The sequence below is a fragment of the Bos javanicus genome, chromosome 21 (assembly GCF_032452875.1).
Source record: "Bos javanicus breed banteng chromosome 21, ARS-OSU_banteng_1.0, whole genome shotgun sequence".
Taxonomy (NCBI): Eukaryota; Metazoa; Chordata; class Mammalia; order Artiodactyla; family Bovidae; genus Bos; species Bos javanicus.
Window position 1 is genome coordinate 43,813,697 of NC_083888.1, and position 24,086 is coordinate 43,837,782.

General features: G+C 41.2%; 1 protein-coding gene across 1 annotated transcript in view; it reads right to left on the bottom strand.

The window, feature by feature from the left end:
• Nucleotides 1-427: 427 nt before the first annotated feature.
• The window catches only part of EGLN3 (egl-9 family hypoxia inducible factor 3), a 29,481-nt gene continuing 5,822 nt past the window's right edge, over nucleotides 428-24,086 (bottom strand). The window contains exons 2-5 of the mRNA XM_061394931.1: nucleotides 7,286-7,405; nucleotides 5,279-5,415; nucleotides 3,061-3,134; nucleotides 428-2,123 (exon numbers count right to left, since the gene is read on the bottom strand). Coding sequence (XP_061250915.1) covers nucleotides 2,092-2,123; nucleotides 3,061-3,134; nucleotides 5,279-5,415; nucleotides 7,286-7,405 — 363 coding nt within the window. The 3' untranslated portion in view covers nucleotides 428-2,091. The remainder of the gene's footprint in view (nucleotides 2,124-3,060; nucleotides 3,135-5,278; nucleotides 5,416-7,285; nucleotides 7,406-24,086) is intronic.

Below are 24,086 nucleotides of genomic sequence, written 5' to 3' on the forward strand. Positions count from 1 at the left end.
GCTATAAGACATAGTATTGGAATGATATGATATTCCTTCAGAATATCATCATTATCATTCTCATGACATTAATAATCATGAAAGAAAACTTACCTACCATTATAGGGAACATAAAATTCCTAATAAACAACTTTGTTTCTTTCTCTCTTGCTGAAGGTTTTCAAAACTGTTCTGAAGGAGGAATGTAGTCTGGCCTGTCTAAAGCTGTTCTTACATTACTCCCATGGTCCCTGGACACAGAAGGGCAGAATCCTCCTCAGTCTTCAGATTCACTTTCACAGATAAGAAAGGACACTATGACCAAAGCTTTCTATAACCTTTAGCCTAAATTTACACGTCAACAACAAGAGAAAGGTATGTGTGCACAAAAATGCTAGTGAGCCCTTCCTGCCCAAGATGGAGGAAATGAATCAAACCATTAAAACGCTAAGGCAGGAGAATGAGTTTATTCAACAAGTATTTACTGAGCCCTTACTATATGCCAAGCACTATTTTATGTGCTAGGAATACATTCCATTGATTAAAAAATACAAAATCCCTGTCTTCATTGTGCTTACACTCTGGAGGAAGGATACCAAACAATGAACATAATAAATAATTTACATAGTAAGTTAGAAGGTAATGAGTACTACAGGGGAAAAAAAAAAAAAAATAGAGCAATTGTGAGAAGGAAGACAAGTCTTATTTGGAACATTTCCTAAACCGGACACACACAAAAATATGCTTCTTTCTTGGAAAGTCTACGTGCCTGTCAGTGAAAAAAGAAAATATTTCTGGCCCCTTAATGTTCATGGGATTTTCAAGCAAGAAATTACAGGGGTTTTAAAAATATGAAAGTGGAATTGAAAACTAAGCAGAGTAACTTTCATAAAAGAGGAGCTCCATACAGAATTTGTGAGGCATTGGAATCTGTGTTTACTGCTGGAGAAGTTCCCACAATTCTAGCAAATTCCATGATTCTGGTCTCTCACACTGCCAACCACAGTAGATCTGGAGACTCAAGTGTCGAAGAGGCTACCAGGGTCAGAAAATGTGGAAGAACTCAAGTAGCTTTCCAGGATTTTTTGTTTTATTTTCCATTACCTTTTTTAGAATACAGCCTAGTTTTTGTGATTTTCTTGTTTCGTTAGAGTGAGCTCACTAAAAAGGAAAAGTGAAAAACAGGAATGCCTACATTTCCAACTCCATTTCCAATCTCAAATTGTTTAAAATGCACACGTTTATTGTATATCAGCAGACCCAGGTTTTTTGACACTGTTATCAGAGGTTGTTGGCTCTGAACTACCAGGAAGATTTTTTTTCCCCTTTAAATTCAAATTTCATTTCAACAAAGCAACCACAATAATTAATGAATTAGGTTCTCTATGTAAGAAGTGAAAATAGAAAATAAATGGTGTCATCTTTGATCAGAAAGTTGTATTTCAGCAAGATGGGGCAGAGGCAGCAAGTCCAGGTTACAGGACCAGGAAAAGGGAGTGTCCACCACAGGATACTTAGAAATTGATTACTATAACAGCAGCCTGTTCTAGAGGTAATAATGTCATTGGGTTGTGATAATTCTCCAGAAACCCCAATAGCCCAGGATTAGGAACATCTAGGAATTGTTCAGATGACACACATTTGTTTCCTGTGTGAAGGCTTCAGTGATGCCTCTCCGTGGCACCTGTCACCATTTTCTTTCTTTGCAAACCTCCTCCTTTCAAATTAGAAAGTGTACATAAAGTGCAGGTAAGATTCAGTCCCTCGACCGTGCTTTCAGGTTCTTGCTTTGATAGCCAGGATTACCAAATCTAGCAATTAAACCGCTGGCCAACTAGGTTGTCTGCAGGTATTTCTGGAGTTAGCAAATGAGTTCATCTGGCAAAAAGAGTGTCTGAAGGTAGGTGCAGTCTTGGCAGGAAAACACAAAGTACCATACATGAGACAGGGATCTGAGTGATGCGGGGGGGGGGCGGGGGGGCGGGGGCGGGGGAGGGGGCGGTCCTTGTCACCGAGTCACTGAAGAAGAGGCCTTCTTTGGATCTCAACTCTTAAAGCAAATTCAGAAACTGTTACTAAAAGTGAATGAGGCCAGCGGATTTCAGAGCAGGGTCAGTCCTCAGTAAGGGCAGGTTCAGTCTTCCCTGGGTTGGGAACAGAAAAGAAAACAAAGATCTGGTTAAGGAGCCAGATCTGATGAACTTCATGTCACAAACATCACCCCTAAAACCTCCAGCAAATGCTTCCCATCTCATAGAACAAAGCTGAACAAAGCACCTCCTGATGGGGCTTAGAACAATGTATTTTCTTCGGTATTTGCTAGGGAGACTGTTCAAATAGGTCATAATGTTACATGATCTATTACATGATGTTACATGCAATAGGTCATGTAACATTACATGATACATACATGTTACACACATGTTTACTGTAGGATTTCTTAAGTTAATTTTTCTTGATTAATATGCCCGTAAACACAGTGACTCTTCAAGAAAGAGATACTGTATGTAACAATTCCCACATTTGGGGACCAGCAATTTACCTTCTCACAAACTATTCATAACATGTCTTTCAATATAATGTATTTTGGGAAAATATACCTTATAATGCTGGTTGGAGGGGACAGGAAAGACATTAAGTCATATTCAGTTTATATTACATGAGCCTGGTTTTTATACTGAGAGTCACATTCGCATACCAATATAATAATAAACCATGGTAGTTGGGTTCCATTGCATTTCCTTTGTAATGTGCCAAAACCATGGGCAAAATTTCATGTTATATTTGATGGGTGAATATTAATGATCAAAAGTTAACTATATCCCATCTATTACAAACTGTCCCACAGTCAATGGGCATTCACAAGGGACGTTCTTTGCATTTTTTTCTGTTTTTTTTCAGCAGAGCTAAGGCCAGCGTTTCAGAACTAAGTCAGTCATGATGTCAATATATGTGTGTGTGTGTGTACAGATAGACAGATAGCTGAGACTGAACAGAGTACATTAGCATATACATTAAAAACTTAAATAAAAATCATGGATTGACTTGAGCAAAAGTCACAGAAAATTATCAAACACATACTAGTTAAATTCCTGAATTTCTTTTTGGCTTCTGCCCTTTCTTCAGCATCAAAGTACCAAACAGTCATGGCATATCTGTGAAAGATAAGCAGATATTAGAAAAGAGGTTTAAAAATATGACCAAAAAATAAAAATACTATAAATTTCACATAACAGACATTTGTAAAGCCAACATTTAAAAATTTTCCTATTATCAAAAGTCCATCCCAATTTTAATTTAAAATAAACGTCTCTGGTTTCAAGTCTATTTAAATGTAATAAAACATGTAAGGAATTCCAAGTATGCACCACCCATTATCCTGGGCGGTGGGAATTCAAACTGTCCTGTGAATACAGCAGCCTCTTTCTCAAGGAGCTCAGGCTCTAGCAGGGAGGGGAAAGGCAATTGAACAAATAATATAACAGGTCCAGATGAACCACACAAGAAAGGGCTAGAAGCGAATCATTCAGCGAGTCATTCAGCTAAAGCCTGAGGGACCTAAGCTGGTGGGGAGAACACAGAGATGAGGAGTGAAGCTCTGAAGAATAATTTATCGAACAACAGGACGTTAAAATTCTTGACTTTTGTCTTTAGTTTTGGACACTGAGGCAAAGAAGCCATGGGATATTGGTACCATCAAGTTTTCGACTATGTCCCATTTATGGGCTAGACTATACAGGAATAATTTTATGCATGAGTTTCCAAAAAGTTTTGTTTCATTATTAGTAGTAGTTACTGGAATTTCTATAGGACTTGAATTTTTCCAAAGGCTTTCCGTCAACATGCGGTGTTAAGGAACTGGGGAAGAGCGAGGAAATTCTGCACAAATGACCAGGACCGATTGCTGTACCCCATTAATAAGCCACAAACAGGCTTTGGTGGGAGAAGTAGTTATCTGCTCACCTAGGGCACACCCAATTTGACATTTCATAGGCAACTCTGTGTGGGGCCCAGATCTGTCACTTCTGGAGGGGGCACATAAACCTTAAGCACTTAACACCTGTGATTTTAATTTAATTAGTCTTGTTAAGGTTTACTCATTATCTTTTCTACCCAACCTCTCTCCTCCCTGCCCCAACTGTTATTCCCAATTCAAGCTGCACCCCACAGCACTCCAATACCACATGGATTACAGCTTTGGCCATAAAACAGGTGCAAATGAGATAGAATCTGAAATTAAGATTATATCAAGAGTTTCTGGGCATCCCGGGTGGCATAGCAGTAAAGAATCCGCCTGCCAGTGCAGGAGATGTAAGAGATGCAGGTTCAATCCCTGGGTCGGGAGGATCTCCTGGAAGAGGAAATGGCAACCTACTCCAGTACTTTTGCCTGGAAAATTCCATGGACAGAGGATCCTGGAGGGCTACAGTCCATGAGGTGGCATAGTTGGACATAAATGAGTTGGACATAGTTGGACATAAATGACTAAGCACGCACACACAAGAATTTCTATATTAATAGTAAACAATACTAAATTGTTCCATTACTCTGAAAAATCTTCCCATGCATGATCTAAAGAAAGGAATCTGAAAAATCCAATTGTTGGGACATGTTGGGTACAGCAAACCCAATCCAATTTTAAGCTAAGAAAAGGGGGAAAAGGAAAAGAAGTCAGAACAAATTCCTCTTTCTTTTTTTAAAAATTAATTTATTTTTTAATTGAAGGATAACTGCTTTACAGAATTCTGTTGTTTTCTATCAAACCTCAACATGAATCAGCCATAGGGATAAATACATCCCTTCCCTTTTGAACCTCCTTTTAAATTTTATTAGAGTACAGCTGATTTACAATGTTGTGTTACAAATTCCTCTTTCGATTCTCAAGGTTTTTTCTCTGCTTGCAACTGGCAGCTTGTAAACTCATCCAGAGTTAACCAGATAGGATTTCTGACATGTGGCAGCCAACATTCTCTAGGCATAGTTCAACTTTAGGCTTTTTTTTAAAGGGAGGGTGGTGAGCAAGAAAGGAGAGAAGAGAAAAAAGTGCTCTGGGAAATTTGGAATCTGAGACTCTCACTTAATGGAAAATGACTTGTTAATAGTTGAAACCAACATTAGACTTTATACGTTAAAGAAGCCACAGTTTCTCCTTTAATTTTTATCAACTTCAAACAGGTTTGCTCTCTGCTTAGGGGGATGGTTGGTCCCTTGTCCGTAAACAACACACATTTGAGAATTCTCTAGGAAGTGGGGTTTGTCCAAGAAGCTTCTCAAGAGCAGTCGTGGCCCTGGCTGTTACCTGGTCGCATAGGAGGGCTGGACTTCATGTGGGTTCCTGCGGTCCGACCAGAAGAACAACAGTCTGTCAAAAATGGGCTCCACGTCCGCTATGAATGATTTCCCTTCTGGAAATATCCGCAGGACCCCACCATGTCGCTGAGGGCCACAAAGAAGGTAGATTACTTCCTAGCCTCACACACAGTTCATTAACAATGATACTTCAGTCTCATCTAGAAACAAGGCTATCTTCCAACTGCCACCGCAAGCATATATTATTCCCAAATTTTAACTCCAGTGCCATCCTTTGTATTAAATGTTATCTTAAACTTGACTAGACATACCGAAGTCATACTGAACGAAGTCTTCTCACCCCCACAATATCAAACCCCATGGATACAAAGTGGCATTCTACTAGGTCAGTTATACAGACTTGCCAATATCTGACTGTTTGACCCATAACCTCCTCCCCACCCCAGCCATTTCATGTAATTCAGTCTAATATTAACAGCTCCAGAGGGCCGTGACCACATATAACCTCCCCTTCAATTAGAATTTACAGTTTTCTTTTGAGTTCCCCTATCTCCTATCTGATTTCATCAGTTGGAAGTTACATGCTTTTTTTTTTTTTCTGAATGCTCAGACCACCTTATCTGTATCTCTCATGACATATATCACTCATTCTCCCCCTACATTTTTTTACATGTACATCCAATCTGTCCTACTAGAATGATCTTGTCAAGGTAGAATTCTGGACTTATATGTTGATGGTTCCCCACAGCATGATGCCTGGCACTAGCAGGCACTCAAAAATTTTTTGAATGATTTCAAACTTTGTGATTTATCATCACTGATCTGACAACTTGACTCTCTTGCCTGTAACATTACCTTTCAAGATTTTAAAGGATAACTAAGGAATATATTTCAGTCATGTTATCAAATAGGGAACTGACACAAACCTTGTCACTAATTCACTGGTTTCCCAGGTTTACTTTTTCTGACCCCAGATAAAATATCCTTGCTTTATGACAGCTAGCATCTGGCCTAATGAATAGGAAATGGAGATGCAGAAGGTTCAAAAGCCAGATAAGCTTGAAAAGTTCTCCAACTTCTCAGACTCCTAAATCATCCTTAACTTTTAAAAAACATCAAATTCCAGACAAATGTCTGTGAGCATGGCACCAGACTTCATATCTCTATCTATATATATGTTCAAAAATACGAAAATAAGCTACAAAACCTTTGGCATTCACAATCATAGTAAACCATGGCAAGAGGCCACCAAGGAGACATTTCACCCAGAGAGAAGACTGTGTGGGAAACGTCACTTGGGGATGTTTTAACATCCTACGGTTCTATTTTTGTGAAATTCTCTCAGTGTTGCTCCTGGCAGGGAAAAGTATATGTCTTATTCCACAATGAGAATCAAGAATCCTATCAGCTCTGGATTAGACTAAAAACACTGATCCCCATTTTTAAAATAATAAAGTACCTTCTCCTCATCAATCGTATAACCTAATAATGGCCCTACTCACCCACCTCCATCAAATTAACTTTGCATCTATTATTTTCATCTCATCAACTTTAGTACTAAAACCATAGCAGGAAAAAAGGATAATACGAAATAGAAAAGATTCATCAGTGGGAATTATGAACTCCAAACTCTCCTCTGCTGCTGCTGCTGCTGCTACTAAGTCGCTTCAGTTGTGTCCGACTCTGTGTGACCTCATAGACGGCAGCCCACCAGGCTCCCCTGTCCCTGGGATTCTCCAGGCAAGAACACTGGAGTGGGTTGCCATTTCCTTCTCCAATGCATGAAAGTAAAAAGTGAAAGTGAAGTCGCTCAGTCATGTCCAACTCTTAGCGACCCCATGGACTGCAGCCCACCAGGCTCCTCTGTCCATGGGAGTTTCCAGGCAAGAGTACTGGAGTGGGTTGCCATTGCCTTCTCTGAAACTCTCCTCTAAGTCATCTGAATTCTTTTCCTATGGTTTCTAACCCCTCCCTCTACTCGCATTTTTCCAAGTACCTTGGCATCCCAGTTCTTGTTCAGATAGTAGATGCAGGTGATGCAGCGGCCGTCACCGTTGGGGTTGTCCACATGTCGAACATAACCTGTTCCATTTCCTGGGTAGCAAGCCACCATCGCCTATAGAGAAAGCCAAAGGAAGCTGGTTAACAAAGCTGAGCCAAGCATCTCCCGCCAGTGAACAGCTGAATAACATAGTCTCCTCAGCCGCTATGGGACACAGGTATCTGCTGGCCTCTTCGGTTTATGTACAGTGCATAAATTTGGACTCTTCAGCATATAACATTAACAACCAAGTTATATCTTACGGCTCAGCCCAGTGGAAAGCAGTTCAACAATAATCGCACAATTCTAGAACATTTTAGATAGCATCTATGTTGTCATTAGAATGTCCCACCCCTCTTAAATCTTTCTTTTTGAAAAGGCAGGCTCTGGGTTCCACCCTAGACACACAAGATCAGAATCACTAGGTTTAGAGATTATGCCTTACTAGCCAATGCCCCAGAATCACCGAATCAACCACTATCTTAGACCAATGGCTAAGATACTTGCATTTACAAAGACACGGGAACTAATCACGAAGGAGTTAAAGGTTAGGCTTGCTCAATAAAATGCTTAGGACAAGAAAAAAGAGGGACGGGTCAGTGGAAACTGTGGCCCAACTTGCCAGCATGTGAAGTGAAGTGAAGTTGCTCAGTCGTGTCCGACTCTGTGACCACATGGACTGTAGCCTACCAGGCTCCTCAGTCCACGAAATTTTTCAGCCAAGAGTACTGGAGTGGGTTGCCATTTCCTTCTCCAGGGGATCTTCCCGAAGCAGGGATCAAACCCGGGTCTCTCACATTGCAGGCAGACGCTTTACCATCTGAGCCATCAGAGAAGCATAAATGACAGTCAAATCCAGTTCAGAGAAAAAAACCCACAGACATCTTAATGCATTTTTCAAAGCTTGTCTTTTTCCTATTGACAATTATCAAATTAAATGATTCTCTTCCTTTTGTCAAAACACTACCTGTATCATTCAAGTGGAGAAATAGAGAAAGAAGCCAAACTAAAAATCCTACTAAAAATTAGTATTAGGGAATTACTACAAAGAAAGTAACAAACCATTAAATGTTCCCTGGAAAATTTATAGGAAGGGATAGGAAAAAATAGACGAAGTGTAAAAAGCCAGTTATTTTCACAGGACATTGCCTTGTTTTTAAAATATCTTTATAGGGATGAGATACTTGCAGGGAAGATATTGGTAACACAAGATGAGAAAAGGGATATTTTTCCTTTTTGTTTGCTGATGTATTCTTAAGTACCTAGAACAGTTCCTAAAACATGGAACATATCTGTTTAAATTTTACTTTGGAGGGCAGGACGCACACCACAGTGCTTATAGGGTCTTAGTTCCCTGACCAGGGGTTAAACCTGTACCCTCGGCAGTGACAGCTCAGAATCCTAACCACTGGACCATCAGAGAATTCCCTTTTTCTGTTTTGCTTTTGTTTTAAAATTTGATAAGTAAATGAATGATTAGCAGGCAGGTCTTTGCGCTAAAGAGTAAGTTTATTTTCTACCTAGATCAGTAGGGGTTTTGTCATTTTAAAAGCACATCTTCAAACATACATGTAGCAATTCGGTTCACAATTTCCTTCACAAATGGAAAGACTGTTTCTTTGGTGAAATAACCAGTCAAGTAGAGCCCACACTAATGCACTAGTGGCTCAAGAATTAGCTTCAGTGCCGTGAGTGCCAAGTCACTCCCAGTGGTGACAGGAAGATGTGAACTAGGCATGTACCTGAAAGGCCTCATACATACTGCATACTAGAACAAGAGTAAGGCTGAAGAGTAGCTCAGTTTTACAATGATCTGAAGGCTTAAATTACCATATCTCTCAAACTCTATATCCCCATGCAGCTAGCAATCCCCATATCCTGTCTTTGAATGTCAATGCAGTGCCATCTTAAAGCTAAAGTTAAGCTGTTAGCTTGAACATCTTTCAGAGATGGAATTCTGAGGTTACCGCAATTGAGATTTAACAAATGATACCACCAAGCAAAGGATGGCTTGGGGAAAGGTGATTGGTAGCAGATAGAAATGATGGGCCTAGCTAGGGAAGAAGAGATGAATGAAGTTGACTATAATGACTAGGGAATTACCCATCCCTGGAAGCAGCTATTAGGATTATAAGAGCCACCACTGAGCCAATAATGAACGTCACTTAAGCCACAAATAATTAGAGGCTGGATTCCTTACCAACTCAGCCTCTCCCCACTGTGAAGCTCTGAAAAGAAGAAAAAGTACTCCATCAATGCTACATAATCTTATGTTCTTAAACAGCTCCACTCTAAGGAAAATGTCAGTGGTCTGGATGCCTGCCATCTAATTCACCCTGCAACTAATTATGTGATTCCAGGCTTGGTGTCTTTCCTTTAAAGGGCTTAGGTTACCTGGCCTCTATGGTCCAAGAAGGTCTAGCACTCTATCTAGGCATCACCCCTATAAGCAGCAACAGAGTTTTTTGGGACGTTAGGAAGTGCTTATCTGCCTCAGGACTCAGCTTAAAAACTGAAAAAAAAAAAAAAGATACAAACCCACAAAAGTACCTCCTTTATGAATTGCTGCATCTATAAAACACACCCAGAGTGAAGGAGCTGGCACATTTCTGGGGCTTTATTTTTCGAACAAAACTCCTAATGTCAGCAAAGTATCTGATTGATTAAGGGAGAGAAACAGAATTTTTCTGGCCAGAGTGAATGTTCACCTTCTCTTTTGGTTCCTGAAACCATAGCATCAACTTCAAAACAATAGAAGGAAATCATTGTGAGCCTCAGTGGCCCTGTTGAAACTACACAAGCCAGTTTTATCAGTGTTTTCTGGACAAGAGCCACACGAGATGGGTCTTGGCTTGGGCACATTCCCAATATTTGTTGGGTTTTGACACAGTCCAAAACCACGGAGGCTAAGGATGCATTGAGAAGCAAGGCTCACTTCAATTAACAAGTCACACGTTTCTGTGCCAAATCGTGCACGGGGCAGAAACAAACCCCGGAAACTGATCAGGTCAACGGAGTTGCTATCCAAACCTCATCAAGCAGGGAAGGGCTTTAGACTGTACAGAGGAGAATGCTCCAGAACAATAAGAACATCACCAGAGTATTTCAGGATCAAGTAACAATGTGCTGTGCAGTTAACACTGAAACCCATCAGCAGGAAGTCTCACTTACCGCTGACTTTTTACTCATCGAAACTTCCGGACTAGATTAATACTTGAAATTTATAAAAGTTTAATAAGGTGTTAGTGTGACCACTACACATACAATGTAGTCCTATAGTTCTAGCCTTGGATGTGCCAATAAATCCACATGTCTCCTTATGCATTCACCATCCCTTCCTCTGGCCCCATTGTGGACTCCTCCACCTGCTCCCTATCCCCATTCCATCCCCAGAAGCCTCTCTATAACTTTAAACAGAAGAAAATGAGTGGAGAGGGGTGAACCCCTCCCAGGCTTCCAGACTGGCTCCAGACCAGAGATAGGTGCTCTGGATACCTAGGCGGCCACATTCTGGCAGGAAATGTGTAAGGATGCTTTGAAAATGTACACAGACATAGAACTTTAACAGCCAAACCCAAGTAACAAAATATGCTCCCCAAATGCTGCAGATGGAAAAGAAAACAGGGTTTCTGTTAAGAGTTCTTACTAAGTCGGCTTTGTGAAAAGCCATCTCATCCATCCCAAAAGTAAAGTTGAAAAAGGAAAGCTCAGGATTTCCATCCCAGCGCCTAAACAGAATGCTCTTAATTGAAACCAACCACAGCTCAATCACATGTATACACCACTTCAAAAAACTGGTGTTGGCAACCTCCACTGTCCATCCAGCAATGAGGATCATTTTAGATCCACAGGTGGGAAAAGGATACATCTGTCCCATCCCCCCCTCCACTGAGACTCACCACTTGGTTAAAAACAGTCAGCAACATAGAATTTCTACAGAAATGTACTGTTCATCATGACTTCAGCATCAGTCACTAGTATGACTTGATCTTAAGGTAGAGAGTGGTGTTTCATAGAAATTTTAACTTAGCACATTAAAACAATAATCATCTCATTTTATTTTCCAAATTTATAATAAATATAAATTTGCTAAAAAGAGCATAACTTTGAAGCTGCTAGTTTGAGTAACTTTAAACTGGTATTTTGGTCCACTGCCCAATACTAAGCCCCTCCAACTGTGAAACAGAAATACCAGCCAATCTTGGTAAAGATTTGTTTTGAATTACGGAAGGTCCCTAAGCAGAACATACCTTTAATAAAATGCAACCTAAATACAGAATAACCTGTATTTAACCTGTTCACATCTCAGTTTTCTCACCTATAAAATGGGCTTATGAGGATTGAAGGTGATAGTCCAGGTAAAGCACTCAGTGTGAGGCCTGGCACATACCAAACACTGCTTTGTTGCTGTCGTGTCCAGCTCTTTGTGACCCCATGGACTGCAGCATGCCAGGCTTCCCTGTCCTTCACCATCTCCCGGAGTTCGCTCATACTCATGTCCATTGAGTCGGTGATACCATCCAACCATCTCATCCCCTGTCATCGCCTTATCCTTCTGCCTTCAGTCTTTTCCAACATCAGGGTCTTTTCCAATGAGTCGTATCAGGTGGCCAAAGTAATGGAGCTTCAGCTTCAGCATCAGTCCTTCCAATGAATATTCAGGGTTGATTTTCTTTAGGATTGACTGGCTTGATCTCCTTATTGTCCAAGGGACTCTCAAGAGTCTTCTTCAGCACCACAGTTTAAAAGCATCGATTCTTTGGCACTCAGCCTTTTTTTTTTTTTTTTTTTTTACTGTCCAGCTCTCACATCCATGTGTGACTACTGGAAAAACCATAGCTTTGACTATACGGACCTTTGTAGGCAAAGAAATGTCTCTGTTTTTTTTAATACTCTGTCTAGGTTTGTCATTGCTTTTCTTCCAAGGAGCAAGCATCTTTTAATTTCATGGCTGCAGTCACCATCCACGTAATTTTGAAGACCAAGAAAATAAAGTCCGTCACTGCTTAATGTCAGCTATTTTTAAAATATGCACTGACGATGTGCATGTTTGTGTTCCCCTCAACTAGGGCTTCAGAATGTCTCCGCTTAGGGGATCTGATCCTACCTAAGTGTTTTGCAGCTTCAAAAGCAGGGCTGAGAAACTCACATAGCCTGTGGCATTTGTGAGTAACAAAATATTGAGGGGTTCCCTGGTAGCTCAGCTGGTAAAGAGTTTGACTGCAATGCAGGAGACCCCAGTTCGACTCCTGAGTCAGGAAGATACCCTGGAGAAGGGATAGGCTACCCACTCCAGTATTCTTGGGCTTTCCTGGTAGCTTAGATGGTAAAGAATCTGCCTGCAATGTGACAGACCTGGGTTTGATCCCTGGGATGGGAAGATCCTCTGGAGGAGGGCATGGCGACCCACTCTAGTCTTCTTGCCTGGAGAATCCTATGGACAGAGGAGCCTGGCAGGCTATATTCATGGGGTCACAAAGAGTCAAGACACGACTGAGCGACTTTCACTTAGTTAAGATATTGAAGCCGATCAGGTATATATGTGTCAGAACTCTGGAATGTGAGCTATGCTACCTACAACTAGGAAATTTTCTATCCTTGGCAATGAGGGGCAGACATTAAAAATCTTCAGGTTTTAGGACAGTAGCAGGTAACTGAACCAGATTTGTATATAAACTCTCCTGAATATTTTTAACCCTAATTGTTAAATCAGAGCCACAAAAAATGAAACAAAACAAAACATCAGGCTGGATTTTGAGATCACTGTCTATAGCCCAGGAACTGTCTGTGACACTTCCTGAGCTACACAGGGGTCCTTTCCCTGTCTCTCTTTACCAGGCTCAGCTATATCCTTCACTGCCATCCACACTGCACAGGCCTTCACCAAACCTCTCTCCCCTCAAGTTCTTCCCCCACATCTGCTCCGGACACAGCAAAGGGGGCCCAGGATCCTTCCTCACTATACCATAAGACACCAACCACACAGGATGTTAGAAGAGTAAAGACTTGAGAAAAAATACACAAGACCATGAGCCTTGTTCAGCTTGGAAAAACAGCCAAGCAATCAGAGTGGAGAATGTAATAGATGAAGTTTACTGGCCAGAAATGGGTCCATTGTATATTACCTAAATCAGAAAAATATCGTATCACTTATACATGGAATCTTAAAAATAAATGATACAAATGAATTTATTTACTAGACAGAACTCACAGACCCAGAAAACAAACTTATCATTACCAAAAGGGAAGGGAGGGGGATAAATTAGCAGTTTGGGATTAAAATATACACAGTACTACATATAAAATAGATAACCAACAAGGACCTACTTCATAGCACAGGAAACTCTACTCGATATCTTGTAAGAAACTCTAATGGAAAAGAATCTTAAAAAGAATATATGTGTGTGTGTAGACATGCATATATAACTGAATCACGCTGCTGCACACCCAAAATTCACACGATATTGTAAATTAACTATATTTAAAGAACATTAAAACACATATATTACCTAAATCACTTAAAATTTATACAATATTCAAAAGGCATGTTTACAAAATAATTGCAACTACACAAAGTCTTCTGCAAGAGTTTCAAGAAAATGTCACTAAACAGTTCACATTGCTGCCAGTTTTAGAAAAAAGTCAGCTCTCAATGTGTTGCTGAACAGCTCAGAAGCAGAAAAAGTGCTTTAGAGTCTTTATATTCATTCTAACTTCAGAAAAAAGTATACAAACCGTCACTAGTTATCTTGGCATCTTGCTCTTTACCTATCTGGTTAGTTAAGAGCAAGTCTAGCTATTTCCTTCCTCCTACTGCTCACGTTAAAGACTGATGTAAGGGAATGAAGAAGAAATGGGGAATATGCTCTTGGTGGGCAACAACAAGAGCTGGATCCAGCTACCACGTTCCCCTTCCCAGAGTTTCAGCATCTGACCATACGGTTCAGAAGATTCAGAACATCAGGCAGTCAATATCCAAGAGGCAAGTAATCCTTCTAACAAGCCCCAAGTTATTCACGCAAATACCTTCTACTAATTCTATTTCTACGCTGAGAACTTCTGCCTTCCTCACATGCCCTAAATCTGCACTAAAAAATGTTCTCCCTGAACCCACATACGCAGAATTCTGCTACATATAACGTTACCTCCAATTTAGAACAATAATTGCTATGCCCCATACCTAAATTTTGTTGAAATGCAGGAGCTTCAGTAATTCTGAAAATGAAAAATCAGAAGTTATAAGCCACTCTCAGTGGCTCTGGTGAAGAGGGCCTGCTGGTTCCTTCCTATCAGGCAAGAGCAGTCTGCCTAGAAAGGCAGGGAATTTACCATATTCACTTGAAAACCTGTTCTCAGGTAGACCTTTTTCATCAGCATCCCTCTTTATTACGAACTTGGTCCTAACTTTGGGATGATTCAACAAATCATCAGCAACTATCAAGACTCTGAAACCTTCTACTCAGTTGTCTTAGCTCAGTGATAATAGCTCCTTCAGATTCTTACATTCAAGAGCTGGCTCCCACCCCACCCTCAGAAATATGCATATATATACACACACACAGAAGCATGCCTAAGATTACAGAGGAGTCACAGGCCTGTAAGGTCTGACTGAACTAGATCAAAATTCTCTTGAGGGGATCCTGCACTTCGTGCATGAACCTGAGTGAATCACCCTGAACTTGAGGTAATCACCCTTCCCCCAGAAGCCACTGAAACTCTCAGAGGCCAGGAATTTAAGAGACTATTGTCACTCCATTTTGAATTGTGCTTAATTCCTCTCCTTGGAGGGGATTCAAGCAGAGTCCTGCAATTAAGCACAGTAAACAGGCCCGGGAACATCGGCACAGCAATACAGGCTGTTTGGGTTTGGGAAGGCAGCCCTTCCCGCGGAGCCTGGCTCCGGGCCAGCAGGGTGACGGCTGAGTGACAGGGCTACGTGCGCTGCGTGAGGGTGGCAGCCAGCCCACACCCGAGCACATAACCGGCACGGGAGCGCCCTCCCCCATCCCCACCCGAGTCACCAGAGAAATGTTCTCAGTAAGGGCTTCCTTGCAATTATGAAATCCCCGAAAGTCAGCCAGGCCCTGGGTTAAGGCCATTTAACCCTCTCCATTCTGAGACCTTTCCCCAAAATCCTAACAACTGTTATTTCCTGAAGACCCATGTAGCCAAGGAGCACTTGAGCGTGGCAATTTACATACATTCTCTCATTTAATCTCCAGGTTAAGGGGAAGGTGAACTAGTGGCCATCTGTCCTGAGTCACCCTGCCCACAAGTTTTCAGTAGAAGTTGTTAACCCTGGAAGCTATCATAGCGATCTAGAAGTTATCCCAGTCCTACAGAAAAACAAATTCATGAGTAATCCTTAAGGCAGTATGGGTGTAGGAACTCCCCCATTTAACTTCCTTTGATGTGAGAAACAGACTTATCAGTAAATAAAACTTTACATGTGGCTTTCTAAAGACTTTGAGCTGAAGAGGAAAAAAAAAAAAAGAATGTTTATGACCACAGGATTGTCAGAGAATTAAGTATGGTTGGCTTTAACTTTTCATCTGGAATGAATCCTAAAACACTTGAGGGAATCCATGATAACTTAAATACAGTTGGTAAAACAAGATTTTATTGAGTAATATACAAAAATATATAGTTACCAATCAAAACATGTCAAGAAAAATGCCTTGAAGCAATGTTCTTAAGAAAAACAGGAAACACTTTATTTGCAATTCCCAGTGAATTTGAAGAGACTTGGGACAGTGTAACTATGTTGGAAAAAGTAAAGTTAAAGAACTTTCTAGGAAACCAGATCTTATATTCACATTTGAATTTCAGCACTTGGAAATAGATCTGCTGAATGAAAGGAATGGCACTCAGCAAGTCAGAACCAGAATTCATGTAACTCAGGAGGCACATTTATTTACTGAGCAAACATTTGTACGTGCCTGACACTGTTCTATGTGCTTCACAAATACTACCTCATTCGCTATTCATAATAACTCCATAAGGTGGGGACCATTATCACCTCCGTTTTACAGATCAGGAACTGAGGCACAAGGAGTTTAAGTAACCGGCTTTTCAGAACCCAGTTAGAGAATGACGTCATGCTTTACCAGCGCAGCTTATCTAATGTCTGATATTAACCAATTCACCTCCTTTTTGAGAGAACTAAGATCTTCAGTTCTTCTTGAGGTGTCTACTTACTCTCACCCTTGCCTGTCACCCTTTGCCTAATGATAGAAAATCATAAAATGCGAAAAAAAGAAAAAGGAGTGTGCTCAGTGTTGAGTCTGTGAACTAAAAGCTCCAGGGCAGAGGTGAGAAAGCCGGGGCTGGGGATTTTGGGGTGGGGGTGGGGGGGCTGTATTTCAACAAAAGCAAAGAGCAAAGGAAACACTCAATCCTGAAGCAAAACAGTAGTGGTCTTTGATGGGTTATTCACACTGCAGAGCTCAATCCCGCTCTAAACTGTGGCCCCATATCTGCTTGGGATGCAGGTGGTCAATCATCAGTCTCATCCCCAGGTCCCACCCCAAGGTCTGCGGGAGGAAGTCAGCCTCTCCAGGATCTTGTTTTTTTTTTTAGCTCAGGTCAACACCAGCTAAGGTCTTCAGACTATTTCAAAGTCAGAAGGTAAATGACCAATCAAGAAAAAACTTTAAAGGAAATACAAAGTGTATTTCCCTTGGGAAGACAAAGGGCAACACTTAGTCAATTCCCAGGAATCCAAGGGATGAGACAAAATTTCCTTCCTGGGGTGTAAAGCTTATTCAGGAGAGGCTTGACTACCACTACACAATTAATTAGAATTCACCAAGTACAGAACTTTTTAATATCATATTAATTAGAACACACTGGATATAGACCCACTGTGGCTTTCAACAGGGGTGAGATCCAGAGGACCACTCAGATGGGTGGAAAATAAAAGGCTCTTCTGAGAGAAATGTATAAAGTACCCTGGTGAGCAGCAAGGGGACTAGAAATAAAGGAATGCCTGACTCTGAGTCTAGGGGGCAGTGATGGTTAATTTAATTGTCCCCAAGTCCATTCACATGCTGTAGTCTATGGGGTCGCCAAGAGTCAGACACGACTTAGCAGCTGAACAGCAGCAGCAATGTCCCTTCAAGATGGGGCTTCAAAAAAAAGCTCCATTTCACAAATGTGGAAACTGAGAGAGGCAAAAAGCAACTTGCGGGACATTATAGAACCAAACATGGTCTTTCCACCACTAAACCGTGCTTCAGAAATATCAGGAAAAGGCTGATCACTGAAAACATGTGCAATTATTTCCAGAGTGACCATGAGTGAAATTGTCTTCCTTCAATTCCAAGATAACACAACAAAGGATTCTCAGAGGATACTCGTGACTTACCAAATATGGGCTCACACTGCATTACTGAGAACTCAAAGTCCTGCATGCAAAAAAGGCAAGTGCCAGCTACTCTCAGATTTCTAATGAGTCAGACCTTTGATTCTGATCAAGTTGGATCCCTTTTCAGGTTTCCCCTCCCTTAGAATCCCACACCTCAGCCATCTTACCCCAGAGGGTCAGACGGTCAGACCTTAGGCTTCTGTGTTTTGAAAGTTAAGTTTTGAAAACTTAACTTTATTGGAACAAATAACAGATAAATCATGGAGGTGTGTGTGTGTGTGTGTGTGTGTGTGTGTGTGTGTACTTAACATGTTAAAGTGCTCTTCTCAAAAATTTCCCAAATGAACCAAAAACACTTGTACTTTTTAGTTTTCACTGTGAATAAGTTCAGATTGAATCAACTGATGGAACTGATTTTTTCACCGATGGAGAAACTACAGAAAAATAGAATAACATCCCCATTTAGCCTCCTCATATTTTTTCACTCAGTGGTTCTCCAGCTTCAGCCTGTAAGAGAAATGCCTGGAGGATTGTGAGTTTCTGGTTCACTAGGTTTGGGGAGAAGCTCAAGACTATGCATTTCCAATAGGTTTCTGGGAAACTGCTGCTGCTGCTGCTGCTCCTGCTCCAACCACCACACTTTGAGAAATCATGGCTATTTTGTGACAAACCAAAAGTTTCTGTGCAATGCCTCAGCCTAAATGATAAAAAGTCAAGGGGAATTAGAATTAGTCATCTGCACTAGTTAACTCACAAGCTGGAATCAAGATTGTTGGGAGAAATATGAACAACCTCAGATATGCTGATGATACCACTCTAAGGGCAGAAAGTGAAGAGGAACTAAAGAGGCTCTTGATGAAGGTAAAAGAGGAGAGTGGAAAAGCTGGCTTAAAACTTAACATTCAAAAAACTAAGATTATGGTATCCAGTCCCATCACTTCACGGCAAATAGATGGGGGAAAAGTAGAAATAGTGTCAGATTTCATTTTCTTGGGCTCCAAAATCACCGTGGACAGTGATTAAAAGACGCTTGCTCCTTGGAAGAAAAGCTATGCCAAATCTAGACACTGTATTTAAAAAGCAGAGACATCACTTTACCAAGAAAGGTCTATATAGTCAAAGCTATGGTTTTTCCAGTAGTCATGTATGGATGTGAGAGTTGGACCATAAAGAAGACTGAGCACCAAAGAATTGATGCTTTCGAACTGTGGTGTTGGAGAAGACTCTTGAGAGTCCCTTGGACTGAAAGGAGATCAAACTAGTCAATCCTAAAGGACATCAGCCCTGAATATTCATTGGAAGGACTGATGCTGAAGCTGAAGCTCCATTACTTTGGCCACCTGATGTGAAGAGCTGACTCATTGGAAAAGACCCTGATGCTGGGAGAGGAGAAGGGAGTGACAGAGAATGAGATGGTCGGATGGCTTCATTGACTCAGTGGACATGAGTGTGAGCAAACTCAGGGAGATAGTAAAGGACAGGGAAGCCAGGCGTGCTGCAGTTCATGGGGTTGCAAAGAGTGGGACACAACTTAGCTGAACAATAAACAACAATTAGTTAACTCAGAGAACAGGAGGTGATGGGTAGAGCAGGAAGTCAGAGGAATTTCTACAGGGCAGCTTCTGGCACAGGCTTTGCAGCATGATTCTTGAAATTAGCAGGAAACATTCCAACTGCAACTCTGTAGCATTGCTGAGGATTACTGTCACGTCAGCATTGAGGTATGACTGCTGATAGAGTCAGATCTCTTTTCCAGAAATGTAATCAGAGGCACTGAAAATACTTATCTGCTCTCTCAAATGAAATCTTAGTCTCAGTTTTCATTTAATTCCTTATCATCTGGATGTAGATATTTATTATTGTACCCGTGTTATAGATGAGGAAAGTGAGGCTCAGAGAACTGAACACAGTGAGACAAAATAAAATATAAAATGTCCATCCCAGTGCTTAGTAAGGTGCTGACTAAAGTTCAAATATAAAAATAAAAATTGACTTCCTTCCTAGAGAAGTGGAAATTGAGGTCCTGAGATGCTACTTGTAAGGGACCGAGTGAGGACCAGAAACTGGGGTCCTCGTCTCGTGGTCCCAGGCTTCTCTGAGTCTGACCACTAAGTACAAGCTGCCAGAATCTGAGGGCGACTTGGTACTTTCTAGGGCAAAGCATAGACTTTCAAAACTGAGAAAAAAAACTTACAAAGCCAAAGTCTCTCCTATCAGCTGGTCCCTCACAGCCTGTTAATGTAATAAAATAGTTAAACCCTTTAGTATCAAATTAGGGGCCAAGTTGAAAATCTTTCTTTTTGGCCTAACAAAATATTTATAACTTTTCTTTTTGATACTCTGACATCCTTAAAATCAAAATTCCTTTTAAAGATGAAATTAAGTCAACAGTAGAGGACTGTGGGGAGGCACTAAAAGCATATATCAAGCTTAAAAGTCTCTGCCGTCAAAGAATTTATAAGTAAATGAGGGGCAGGGTAAGCAGCCAAAGAAATAAGCCTACTGGGGCGGCCCAGGTTGAGCCACCCACAGAGTTCTAGGGAGCAGGAGGGAACTTCATGGAAAGGCACTAAGATGGATTTTGAGGACAAGACAATGGGGACGCCTGGTTTGCCTGGCAAATCAGATTCTAGCACTTCAGGGATCCGGAGGGAAGGAAGGCTGTCAGTGGGAGATTAAATGTAGAAAGGTCAGATGGGGTCAGAAGCGGAGAAACTTAAATAGCACGCTAAGTTCACAGCATAAAGGGTAGACAATGGGGAGAAAGCACTCTTGGGTTTTTTGATTTTTTTTTGTTGAGCATGGAGACTGCATGATTAGCGTTCAGTTGTACATTACTTAACACTCTAGCAAAACACTTTAAAATGGATCACAAGGAGGACAAGAACCAAAGGCAGGTGATTTCGTATCTTTAAAAGACTTCCCTCCTCAAGGATTTCTACAATACTACGCAAGACAAAATTTAGTTTTTTGTTTTTTTTTTTTAAAGACAAAACTTAAGTATCCACCGTGAGCCTTCAAAAGCTAAAACAGCACAAAATAGCCAGATTTTAACCAAGACTACTACATGTTCCTTACTGAACCTTCAATGTTTAAAACAGTTTTATCTACTCCAAAACAATCAAATTAACCAGCAAAACAATATCAATAGGAAAGTCATCCAAAAAAAAAAAAAAAGACTGCCAACTTTGTGTTGGGTATTGAGATTTCTGAGTAATAGTCCCTCAGGTTTGACTAGACAGATGAGTAGAACTGGGAGGGGACATGGAGGGAACGTGGAGGGAGGGGCAAGGTAAGAATGTTCTCTGTGTCTTGAGAACACAAGCAAGCTCCCCGAAAATGTCCAGACTGTTTCAAACAGTACAGTGTATCTTTACTATTTCCAAGCAATGCTCAAAAAGAAGAGTATTATCTTGAATACTTCAAAACAATTTCAATTTGCCCTAAAAAAACTAAAAATAAATGTCACTGACACCTGGAATCAAATTTTTCAATTTGTCTTCTTCCCACTGGCAAATAATCAAGACTGCTCTCATATCCCTTGAATCTTTGTATCTGGGGATTATTCCTATATGGTAATAGCATTTGAGTTTCATTTTGGAAACAAAAATAAGAGTTGAAATGAGATAGGTACATTTACTCCAGAATTTGAGAAACTGTGATCATTGCATCCTCTAAAGAATGAAAAATTGATTTGACGAAAAATAAAACTACCGTATGAGTCCCTTGGACTGCAAGGAGATCCAACCAGTCCATTCTAAAGGAGATCAGTCCCTGGGTGTTCTTTGGAAGGAATGATGCTAAAGCTGAAACTCCAGTACTTTGGCCACCTCATGCGAAGAGTTGACTCATTGGAAAAGACTCTGATGCTGGGAGGGATTGGGGGCAGGAGGAGAAGGGGACGACAGAGGATGAGATGGCTGGATGGCATCACCGACTCGATGGACGTGAGTTTGGGTGAACTCCGGGAGCTGGTGATGGACAGGGAGGCCTGGTGTGCTGCAGTTCATGGGGTCGCAAAGAGTCGGACACGACTGAGCGACTGAACTGAACTGAACTGATGACCCAGCAATTCCCATCCTGGGTATATGTCCAAAGAAAATGAAAACGCTAATTTAAAAAGATACATTAACCTCAATGTGTATAGCAGCATTATTTACAACAGCCAAAATATGGAAGCAACCCAAGTGTCTATGGACAAATGGATAAAGAAGATGCGGTACGTATATACAACGGAATACCACTCAGCAATAAAACAGAATGAAATTCTACCACTTGCAGCAACATGGACGGACTTGGAGGGCATTGTGCTAAGTGAGATAAATCAGATGGAAAAAGACAAACACTGTATGATATCGCTTGTATGTGGGATCTGAAAAGTACAACAAATGAAGAAATATAACAAAAAAGAAGTAGATTTACGAGCCCAAACTGCTCGTGAGACCAAAACTCACTAGTGGTCACTAGTGAGGAGGAGGGGGAGACAACATCCAGGTGAGAGAGTGGGAGCTACAAGCTACTGGTTGTAAGACAGGCTCAAGGATGTATTGTACAACAAAGGGAATGTAGCCAATATTTTGTAGTAACTGTAAATGGAAAGTAACCTTTAAAAATCTTATAAAGATAAAAAGTTAAAATTAAATTGGTTTGACTTAAGGAGGTATTAACATTGTTCTGAACCTGGAGGACACTCAGTAAGTAGGAACAAAATGAATCCAGAACAAGATCTGAAAGCTTGCAATCAACAACTGCAAACTCATGTATCTGTAAGGCTGGGGTTGGGTGGGGCAGGGGGTAAAAAATATGACACTCCATCACTACCAGTTCACCAAAAACAAGAATAGGAACTTGCTCACAAATCAATATCAAAAGATGATACAAATTGAGCTAAGAGCCACATTGGTTTAAGATCAAAATAATCAAGGGAAAGAAGGTACAAATTCTATGTATAATGAACCAAGCTAACTAATCTTGCTTGGCAAACAGACACATAGCTCTGAATCTGAGCCAAAATAACGGCTCCTGGCAATCTACCAAAGTTGAATTCGTTAGTCTGGCATCATAAAATGATTTGTCTGTCGAATTTACAATTCTAGTGTCTCTGGATTCAGCTACCCACTGGGCACCCCCGGCAGTTGTCCAGCAGAATACATCTGAACTATCATTACTGTCAGAACATGCACATTTGACAAACACTAGAGAAAAATGACATTCGTTTCTTAGAGCAATATTAGTTAACAGCCACAAAGTACAATGGCACCCCACTCCAGTACTCCTGCCTGGAAAATCTCATGGATGGAGGAGCCTGGAAGGCTGCAGTCCATGGGGTCGTGAAGAGTCGGACATGACTGAGTGACTTCACTTTCACTTTTCATTTTCATGCATTGGAGAAGGAAATGACAACCCACTCCAGTGTTCTTGCCTGGAGAATCCCAGGGACGGGGGAGCCTGGTGGGCTGCCGTCTATGGGGTTGCACAGAGTCGGACACGACTGAAGCGACTTAGCAGCAGCAGCACAACGTACTGCTATAAAGGAATTATCAAGTCTAGACCTATAATTAATGAAGAATTAATAACCTTCTGTGTTGTGCTAACCTGCAAGCTGCTCCTTGGTGTTCAATAGACACAGGTCAAACTGTCATTTAATTTATTGGAGGCCACAAAGGTGAGTCAAAAGCAGAGGTCTTGCCAAACTGAGCAAACATGGGCCACAGGTGAGGTGTTCTCTGACCTTTAACCTCCAATGCCAGGATGCTGGGGTGCTTGGAGATGCTTCTCCAATGTGCTCTGCTCCTTATGGGTTAAACTCCATCCCCAGTTTTAAGCTCATCAGAGAAGTCTCCCAGACATGGAGCATTTTCAGGATAGAGTTGTAATAATATGCATCTGAATAATATCTGAAATTCTTCTAGCCAGAGTCTAGAATCAGGAAGGAAGTTAAGTCACTCAGTCGTGTCCGACTCTTTGTGACCCCATGGACTGTAGTCTGTCAGCTTCCTCTGTCCATGGGATTTTGCAGGCAAGAATCCTGGAGTGGGTTGCCATTTCCTTCACCAGGGGATGTTCCTGACCTAAGGATTGAACCTGGGTCTCCCGCACTGCAGGCAGATTCTTTACCGTCTGAGCTACCAGGGAAGCCCAGAATCAGGAAAGAATTTACAAATTTTGCTTGAGCTGAGTAAGGTCAGAAAGGGAAATAGTTCATGACATCCAAAAGTTGAATGCACAGACAGGCTACGTAATTCCCACCTAACTGTTATTCGCTCAGTCATGTCCAACTCTTTGCAACCCCATGGACTGTAGTCCACCAGGCTCCTCTGTGCATGAAATTTCCCAGGCAAGAATACTGGAGTGGATTGCCATTTCCTCCTCCAGGGGATCTTCCCAGAT